General features: G+C 49.6%; 1 protein-coding gene across 1 annotated transcript; it reads right to left on the bottom strand.

Moving 5' to 3' along the window:
- Positions 1-218: 218 nt before the first annotated feature.
- Positions 219-1,367, bottom strand: FAM181B (family with sequence similarity 181 member B). The gene has a single exon (XM_039363931.1). It carries the CDS (start codon positions 1,365-1,367, stop codon positions 219-221), a length of 1,149 nt encoding a protein of 382 aa, XP_039219865.1.
- Between the last annotated feature and the right edge of the window lie 8,778 nt (positions 1,368-10,145).

Below are 10,145 nucleotides of genomic sequence, written 5' to 3'. Positions count from 1 at the left end.
GGAGATGGGGTCCGGCACACCCAGAGGTCATCAGGCAGGGCCGGACTGCCCAAGTCTTTCCGAAGTAGTCCTACAATGAGTCGGTGGCCACTTCCAGAGCTCCCTCGCCCTCCAAGGCCACACCTCACTCGCTTGGCCCCCGATAGCGGGGGTCCCGCCATTCCTCCTACCCCAGCCCACCCCACCCCCGCTTCCTCGTCCCTTCCGTCCACGAAGGGCTAAAGGCTGGGGTAAGGCACCCCCCGATTGTAGCCGTAATCGTAGGGCACGGCCGGGGGAGGGGGCAGCGGGCAATCCGCAAAGAAGGGCGCCGCGGGATCCGAAGCGGCGGCGGCGACGGCGGCGTAGAGGGCCGGCAGGGGGCGCAAGGGGGGCTCGGCATACAGCAGGGGCGCCAGCGACGGCAGCGGCTCGTACAACGGCGGCTCCAGCGGCAGCTCCGCCGCCGCTTGCAAAACGGGGCCCGGAAAGACGGCCGGCGGCTCCGCGGACTCCTGCAGCAAGGCGCGGTAATCGGGAGCGGCGGCCAGCAGATCGAAAAGCTCCTCGGCCACCGACGGGACGGCTTCTTCCAAACCGGCCGGATTGGGCGCCCGGCTTGGCGGGGCCGGCTCGGTGAAGAAGGAGACGGGCAGGTTGCGGTTCCGCAGAGGCACCTTCTTGCAGGCGCCCCCCGCCGCCGCCGCCGCCGGGCTAGACCCGGCCTCCTTGCCGCCCACGTCGCTCCCCAGCCCGGCGGCGGGAGCAGCCGCCGCCGCCGCGCTTGCCGCGGCCGTCGGGGATCCCTTTCGCTCCAAACCCGGCGAGCGCAAGGCGTCGAAAAGCGCCGCTAAACTTTTGCTCTGCAGCGCGTGGCTCTCGCGTTTGGCCGCAGGCCTGCAGGACGATGCCGCGCCGCCGCTAGAGGGCGCCGTCAACGTCGACGCTGGCTTGGTGGCGTTGGCGGCCGAAGCGGGAACCGGACCGGGAGCTGCCGCGGCGAAAGAGGCGGAGACGGCGGCGGCGGCGGCCTCCGGGTTGGCGGACGCCCCGCCGATGAGGCCGGTGCAGCGCTTGATCTGCTTCTGCAGATACTTGCGATGGTTGACTTTCCGTTTGGACTTGCCCGGCTTGTCCAGGGCCAGCTTGATGTTGCTGGAGGCCGAGTCGATGAAGCTGAGCAGCTCGCGGGTCGCCTCGCGGAAGTCGCCCGGGTCGGTGCAAGAAGCGATGCCGCCGCCTCCGCTGTGGGCCCCGCCGACGCCTTCCAGCAGCAGCAGCGCTCCGCCGCCGCCGCCGCCGCCTCCCTCGAAATCGGCCGGCGGGAAGCCGAAGGGGACGAAGGGATGGTGGTGGGGAGGCGGGAGCGGAGCCGCTTGCACGGCCATCGCGGCGGGGGCGGCTCTATTGCGGGGCTCCGGGAGCTAAAAAGTTGCGGGGTCGAAGAGGCGGGTTCCCGGCTGGACGGAGCATCTTTCCCTCCCTCCGGAGCTTCCGGAGAGGAGCGAGCTGCGACCGGGGCCGGCTTGCCTGTTGCCGGGGCCACCGCTGCAAACTCGGCGAGCTGCGAGCGATGGCGCGGCTGCCCGTCGGCTGCTTTCCCCACCCCTCGGCTTTCCCTCGGCGGGCGGGGGAGGCGGGGGCGGAGGACGGGAAAGGGGCTCGGCGGGGGCGGAGAGGAGGGGGGCGGTTAACTCTTTAATGGCCTGGGGGGGCTGGGATTTGACGTCAATCCGAACTAAATGAGAATAGAGCTGGAAGGGACCTTGGAGGTCTTCTAGTCCAGCCCCCTGCTCAAGCAGGAGACCCTCTACCGCAGGGGTTCTCAACCTTGGCAACTTTAAGACTTGTGGACTTCAATTCCCAGAATTCCTCAGCCAGCAAGTCTTAAAGTTGCCAAGGTTGAGAACCCTGCTCTACCAGGGGTCTTCAAACTTGGCCCTTTTATGACTTGCGGACTTCAACTCCCAGAATTCCTCAGCCAGCGTACCTGGCTGAGGAATTCTGGGAGTTGAAGTCCGCAAGTCATAAAAGGGCTAAGTTTGAAGACCCCTGCCCTATACCCTTTCAGACTAAGTGACTGTCCAGTCTCTTCTTAAAAGCCGCCAGTACCAATCAGAATAGAGCTGGAAGGGACTTTGGAGGTCTTCTAGTCCAGCCCCCTGCTCAAACAGGAGAACCTACACCGTCTCAGACAAGTAACTGTCCAGTCTTTTCTTAAAAACCTCAGTGATGGAGCGCCCATGATTTCTGGAGGAAAGCTGTTCCACTGGTTGATTGTCCTCACTGTTAGGAAGTTTCTCCTTAATTCCAAGTTGTTTGTCTCCTGGATTAGGTTGCATCCATGGGAAACGAGGGAGGAAGGAAGGAAGGAAGGAAGGAAGGAAGGAAGGAAGGAAGGAAGGAAGGAAGGAAGGAAGGAAGGAAGGAAGGAAGGAATTGTTGAACAATTTCATAAGAAAAAAAATGTGTTCCACTGGTTAATTGTTCTAACTGTTAGGAAGTTTCTCCTTAATTCCAGGTTGCTTCTCTCCTTGATTAGTTTCCATCTGTTGTTTCTTGTCCTGCCCTCTGGTGCTTTGGAGAATAGCTTGACCCCCTCTTTTTTGTGGCAGCCCGTCAAATACAGTAGCTGTCATGTCACCTACTAGTCCTTCTTTTCTCTAGACTAGCCAAACCCAGTTCCTGCAACGGTTCTACATATGTTTTAGTCTCCAGACCTTTAATCATCAGTGGTTCTTCTTTGCACTTTTTCCAAAGTCTCAACATCTTTTTTGTAATGTGGTGACCAAAACTGGATGCAGTCTTCCAGGTGTGGCCTTACTAAGGCTTTATAAAGCGGTACGTCTGTAGAAAGGGAGGTGGGAACCTTCTTCCGGGTGAGTTTTTTGACTCGTGGTGGGAACCTTGGGGTAGTTTTCTTAGCTTTAAGAAAGGAAGTTGTGCCAGGGTCAATTTCTGGAAATTTCTACAGTTTTGACATTTTTAGGCCAGCTTCCAGCTCTTGAGATCTCCTGGTGGTCTCCCATCTGGGGGTCAACCAGGAAAAAGTGAAAAGGCACAAAAAGCAAAACAGAATAACAAAGTTGGAAGCATTTAGTACAAGGGTTTCTTAAAGGATCCTCCTTAGATTTTCGGACATCCCTGAATTTGGATGGGGGGAGGGGGAGGAAGGCAACATTTTTCTCCGTAAGCTATCATTGAAACTTAGTTTTTCATTCAAGAATATTGAAGGTCGAGTCCAACCCCCTGAACGATCTGTCAGTCTGTCTGTATGTCTTTACAAAATTATCTGTCTTTCTATCTCTACAAATATGGAAAGCTGTCTATCCAAATATAGAGATCTATCTATCTATATCTATCTGTCCATCTATCTATCTCTACAAATGTGGAAATCTATCTACCTACCTAACTACCTATCCATCTACCTATCTACTAATCCATCTATCTAATTCACCTATCTAATCCATCCAATATGGAGATAGATCTATCCATCCATCCATCCATCTCTACAAATATGGAAATCTATCTTTCATCTATCTAGCTTTAGCTCTACAAATGTGGAAATCAATCTATCTATCTATCTATCTATCTATCTATCTATCTATCCCCATATGGAAATCTATCATCTATCTATCTGTCTGTCTATACCGGTATCTATATACAAATGTAGAAATCCGTCTATTTATTTGCATATATAGGAATCTATCTATTGATTTCTAGATCAGTCTATCATCTGTGTGTGCCAATATGAGAATCTCTGTGTCTGTCTATCTATTTTTCTCTGTCTGACTGTCTATCAAATTATCTAACCATCCATCCATATACGGAATATCTAGGTAGCTGGCTATCCAAATAGGGAAATCTATCTCATCTCTCTCGCGCTCTCATCTTTTTTCTGACTTTCTCTTTTTCCTTCTCTTTCTCTCTCTCCTTTCTTTTTCTCTTTTTTCTCTGTCTTTTTCTTCCTCCCTCTCCCCTTTCTTTCTCTTTTTTCCTTTTCTTCCTTCCTTCCTTCCTTCCTTCCTTCCTAACTTCCTTCTTTTTCTCTTTCTCTCTCTCTCTCTCTCTCTCTGTCCCAACTCTCTTTCTCAATATGGAAATCTGCCTACCTACCTATCCCACTTTGCTTGGACTGCCTTGTCGATTGTGGCTGTATCAGAACCCTCCTGAATGGCAAACAGTTTCCCCCACCCCCTACCGTTAACAAGATGGACAGAAAGAGACCAAGGACGAGGGATGGAGCATGGCCAAAATGAGAGGATTCTTTTTTCTCTCTCTCTCTCTCCCCACTTTCTCTCCCTTTAATTTGATCAAAGTGGACCCTTTTCTTTTCTTCCTTTCTCCCTCCAGCGATGGGAAAATGAGAGCGGCCAAACAGGTGTCCCTCGCACACAATCTCATTTCCTGCTTGCGTCTTAATCTGCTCCTCAGTCGAGTAAGTCAGAGAGTGGGAATTTCTGTCCTCGCCTGACAAGCATTATGGAAAGGGTTTGACATACAGCCTTCCAGGACCTAAACAGGCCAGCCTATTCTTTGCCTTGCCTGAAAGAGAGCTTTGTGCCAAATATTCATTAAACTGCACCACACAGACCTTCAGAAAGCCCCTGAAGAGGAGGAGGAGGAGGAGGAGGAGGAGAAAGGGGGGGGAGGACCCCTCAATAATGAACACTCCATTTAACTGCAAAAGCAGCCAGAGCTGTTAAAGAGAAATCAAGGACACTTGGGTTGAGTGACCTAAAAGGGGAAGGGGAAGATCTTGGTTGTTCGCCTCTGTGTGTGTGTGTGTGTGTGTGATTTTACAAAACTGGAAGGATGCCTCCACCTGCAAAAGTTTGCAACCCCGATTTGAGGCCACAGAAGCATTCAGTGACTCCCATGTGTCCCCTCTCCTTGTAACTTTTCAGAGAGGGAAGATTGGGGTTCAAATCTTGGCCATCCAAGAGTTGCCAAATTATTTTGGTTTCTTGACATCCCGCCTTTATTATTATTATTATTTTATAAGCAACTCAAGGCGGCGAAACGTATCTAGTATTCCTTCCTCCTGTTTTCCCCGTAAGGACCACCCTGTGGGGTGAGAGAGAGTGAGTGACTGGCCGGCCCAAAGTCACCCAGATGGCTTTCGTGCCTGAGGCGGGTCTAGAACTCACAAACTGCTTGCCCCCAGAAATCGTGGGTGCTCCATCACTGGAGATTTTTAAGAAGAGACTAGACCAGGGGCAAGCAACCCAAAACACTCAAAGAGCCACTTGGACCTGTTTCCCACCAAAAACAAAACACCGGGAGCCGCAAAATCCTTTTGATACCTAAAATGAAGATAACACTGCATATATCCTTTTTTACCTTTATTATAGGTGTGTGTGTTTGTGTGTGTGTGTGTGTATGTATGTATGTATATGTATACATAATACACACACACACACACACACATTAAAAATAAAAGTAAAAATATGATTCTTGGGAATATCCATACTATTAAAACAATAATCACCAAGAGAATGCTTTAAGAGAATAAAATTACATACACACACAGGTAAAAAAAGGATATATGCAGTGTTATCTTCATTTTAGATGTCAAAAGGGCCTCTCTGTCTCTCTCTCTCTCTCCCTCCCTATCTGCCCTTGGTCTGCCACTCCTCTTCCCCCACTCTCTTTCTCTCTCTTTTCCTCTCTCTCTCTCTCTCCCTCCCTCCCTCTCTATCTTTTTCTCTCTCTCTTTCTCCCCCCCCCCATCTGCTGCTCACCTGGCAAGCTTCAAGCTGTTGTCCAACAAGCTCAGGGGTAAGCAACCTCGTCTCTTTTATGACTCATGGACTTCAACTCCCAGAATTCCTGAGTCAGCCTAGCTGGGCTAGCTAGCTCTCTCCTGCCCTTCCTGCTTCCTGCAGAGACGCAGCAAAGGGAGGAGTTCCGCCCAGTAAGCTTTTCAGCTCCTCGGAGAACACTGTGAGTGCACTCTCTTTTACACATACACACACAGAGAGAGAGAGAGAGAGAGAGAAGCAGGGAAGCGCAATTGCCTCTCTCTGTCTCTGTCTCTCTCTGCAAAGGCAGAGGAGGCTGGGAGCCACAGGGGAAGGCTCAAAGAGCCGCATGCGGCTCTGGAGCTGCAGGTTGCCGACCTTTGGTATAGGCTCTCCTGCTTGAGCAGGGGGCAGGACTAGAAGACCCCCAAGGTCCCTTCCAGCTCCTTATTCTATTCCAGTGATGGCGAACCTTTTAGAGACTGAATGCCCAAACTGCAACCCAAAACCCACTTATATATCGTCGGGTGCCAGGTGGGCGTGGCCCACTGGGTGGGCGTGGCTGCAGTGGTAATGGCAGACCTGATGGGACTAAAAAGTTCAATCAATCAATTCCAAATTTGCAAGATCTTTTTTTTCCCCACGAGAAGTTGAAATTGAACCTTTTTTTTTTTTTTGCACACAGCGGCGGAGGCCTGAAGCGAAAAGGTTTTATAAAAAACCCAGCTGAAGGCCTAGGACTGGGGTGATGATGTGCATGCCCATAGAGAGGGCTCTGAGTGCCGCCTCTGACACCCGTGCCATAGGTTCGCCACCACTGTTCTGTTCTATTCTATACAAGGACTGACTGTCACTTTTTTTTTTTTAACTTCCAACGGAGACTAAATGAACCATTGTAAGCTAGGTACCACTTGTAGTGCTGACCACTAGTTGATTAGAATCTTGTGGATAGGCGTGAGCAATAAATCAGCTTAATTGGAGCTTACTGCGTGGTCCCGATTCTTTACCTCTGATGCTATAAGATAGAAAGTATAAGGAGAAACCTCCAAGTTCCCTTCCAACTCTTATTCTGTTTTCTTCAGTTAAAAAATGTTTGGTCATTGAGGACTGGTGTATTCAAGATGTGTGTTTGCCATACCTTCAGTCGGAGAAAAAACTTTGAAAAGTTACAGATACAGGTAGTCCTTATCTTATGACTTAGCAACCATTCAAAGTTACAACGGCACTGGAAGAAGTGACTTACAATCAGTCCTTGCACTTACCAATGGTCACAGCGTCCCCGCAATCAAAATGATCCAAATTTAGGCCCTCGGCAATTGGCGTAGGATTTATGATGGTTGCAACATCCTGGGGTCACATTATCCCCAATTGTGAGTTGCCCAGCTGGCTTCCAATAAGGAAAGCCAATGGGGGAAGCCTCATTTGCTTAATGACGGCATGCTTCACTTAACAATCCTGATGGCTTGTTTATCAGCCGTGGCAAAAAATGCAGTTGTAGGCATGACCCACTTAACTGCCAGAAGGAGGAGAAGAAGTTGGAAGGGACCTTGGAGGTCATTTAGTCCAACCTCCTGCTCAGGAAGGAAACCCTATACCATTTCAGACAAATAGCTGGCCAGTCTCTTCTTAAAAACTCCCAGCATTTGAGCATTTACAGCTGGAGGCAGGTTGTTCCACTGGTTAATTGTTCTAACTGTCAGGAAGTTTCTCCTTAGTTCTAGGTTGCTTCTCTCCTTGATGAATTTCCATCCATTGCTTCTTGTCCTGCTTTGCTTTGGAGAATAGCTTGACTCCCTCTTCTTTGTGGTAGCCCCTGAAATATTGGAAGATTGCTATCATGTCATCCCCAGTCCTTCTCTTCATTAAACTAGACATAACCATAGCAATGGAACTCCCTGTCCCAAATGAAGTCATCAGTCAAGGACTACATGTAGTCTAGAATCTTGCTGCAATGATAGGGTCCCAGTTTGCTTAATGGGAGCTTCAGTGCTTCTGCATAATTCAACAAATTGGAAAATTCTCCAAAATCTTAAATGGGGTGGCCCAAATATCATAACTGCCCCTTAGAACAGGGGTGTCAAACTCAATTTCATTGAGGGCCATATCAGCATTGCGGTTGCCCTCAGGGGGCTGGGTGGGTGTGGCCAAGGTGGATGCAGCCTACTGGGTGGGCGTGGATGGAGTGGGTATGGCCTACTGGGTGGGCGTGGCCAGTTCTACATCATTTGTGTCAAGGGTGCCTGTGGACGCCTGGGCAGGAGTGGGACAGATCTGAGAGTCTCTGGCAGAAGGGGGTGGGACCGGGGCAAGTGCCAAGGCATGGTCCACTGGAGGAACCTCCCTGTACCTCTCAGGCCATGTGGGGGTGGGGGCTTATGGAGCTAAGACTGAATGTGTTTCAGTATAGATGGCCATCACAATATTGTACATTGGCTTCCAGCTGGCCTGGGCCAGGGCTAAGGCAGAGGGGGCCATTCCCTCACTGTTTTCAGGATGACTTCGCAGACCACATCCGGCCCCCCGGGCCTTGTATTTGACATGTCTGCCTTAGAACATAGAATAACAGAGTTGTAAGGGACCTTGTAGATAATCTAGTCCAGGGTAGGCAACCTTGGCTCTTTTATGACTCATGGACTTCAACTCCCAGAATTCCTGAGCCTGCATGGCTCAGCTTGGAAACTCTCCCCTCAGCATGGCTGGCTCAGGAATTCTGGGAGTTGAAGTCCATGAGTCATAAAAGAGCCAAGGTAGCCTACTGCTGATCTAGTCCAACCCTCTGTTTGAGAAGGAGAGTCATACCATTTCAGACAAATTCAGTGTCTTCTGAAAAACGTCCAGTGATGGGTCACCCACAACTTCTGAAGGCAAACTGTTCCACTGGTTGGTTGTTCTCACTGTTAGAAAATTTCTCCTTAGTTCTAGGTTGCTTCTCTCTTTGATTGGTTTCCATCTGTTGCTTTTTGTCCTGCCTTCTGGTGCTTTGGAGAATAGCTTGACTCCCTCTTCTTTGGGTCAGCCCCTCAAATACTGGAACACTGCTATCATGTCACCCCTAGTTCTTCTTTTCATTAGACTGGACATACTACCCAATTCCTGCAACCATTCTTCGTATGTTTTAGCTCTCAGCCCCCTAATCATTTTCTGCACTCTTTCCAGAGCCTCACCATCTTTTACCTTCTACAGGCCTGTTGGAGACCAAACTCCCAAACTGGCACGGAATCAGACTGGTTCTCGATAACATACAGAAGGCAACAATCTTTGTTTTGGTATTAAGCTCCTGATCCAATCTTGCTGGCTAATTCCTTAATCCTGTTGTACGGAAGAAAAGAGGTTTTGGGAAAATTCGCAGGGGTTTTAACACAGATGAACGACTCTGTTTCCCTAAAACAAAGGCAACGTACTTCATTCTCTCTTATTTGCATCCAGGCATTTGGGTGGTGAAAAGGAGCAGAAGAGACCACACATTCTGATGCAAATTCTGCCAGATTTGGGGGTAGGGAGAAAAAAAGAGGATAGTGAAAATGATAGCAATGATCTAATTATCTGTAGCCCCAAATAGAGGAATTTCATTGAAAGAGGCTTGAAGGAAAGGCTGCCCCCAGCCCACAAAACACAAGCTGGAAACAAAAGGGAACATAGCAACAGTTTAAAGCACACTCGCACGCACACAAGTCCTTTCCGGGCACAAAGGACAATTTTATGAGCATTTTCTTCAAGCTTTTTCAGTGCTGGAGAAAGAAGAGGAAAGAGAGAGAGAGGGAGGGAGGGAGGGAGAGAGAGAGAGAGAGGTGGAAAAACCCAAAGAGCTTCCCCCCCCCCCATGAATCAGTTCCCCAGTCTTTGAAGCTGATCCAAGCCATGGATTCAGGGGCTGTGAATTTTCCCATTGTTATCTTCTAGGGATACACTTTTGCAAAACTTTAAGGCAAAGATAGACAGGGAGACAGACAGATACTGGTAGATATGATAGAGCAGTGGTTCTCAACCTTTCTAATACCGCGACCCCATAATACAGTTCCCCATGTTGTGATGACCCCCAACCACTTATACATCCCCGGGTGCCAGGGGCGTGGCCAAAGAAAAGGGGGAAAAAATGGCGGACAGCCTTGTTTGGCGACCCCCATGAAATGGTCGTTCGACCCCAAATGGGGTCCCGACCCACAGGTTGAGAACCACTGTGATAGAGACAGACAGACAGATAGATAAGGTGAGGCGAGGTGAGACAAGGCAAGATAAGAGACAGTTTTAATGGCTATTCAGAGAGAGAATGATGAAGATAGATGATAGAGAGAGTTAGATATAAATGATATAGATAGATGATAGATATGATTGAGATACTGACAGATAGATAGGAGAGGGATGGATAAGAGGGAGAGAGTTATGGTAAGATATAGTTTTATCTATAGAGAGATAATGATGAAG

The sequence above is a fragment of the Crotalus tigris genome, unplaced genomic scaffold (assembly GCF_016545835.1).
Source record: "Crotalus tigris isolate CLP2741 ecotype Arizona unplaced genomic scaffold, ASM1654583v1 scf7180000019633.284382, whole genome shotgun sequence".
NCBI lineage: Eukaryota > Metazoa > Chordata > Lepidosauria > Squamata > Viperidae > Crotalus > Crotalus tigris.
This window is presented reverse-complemented; position numbering and strand designations above follow the sequence as displayed.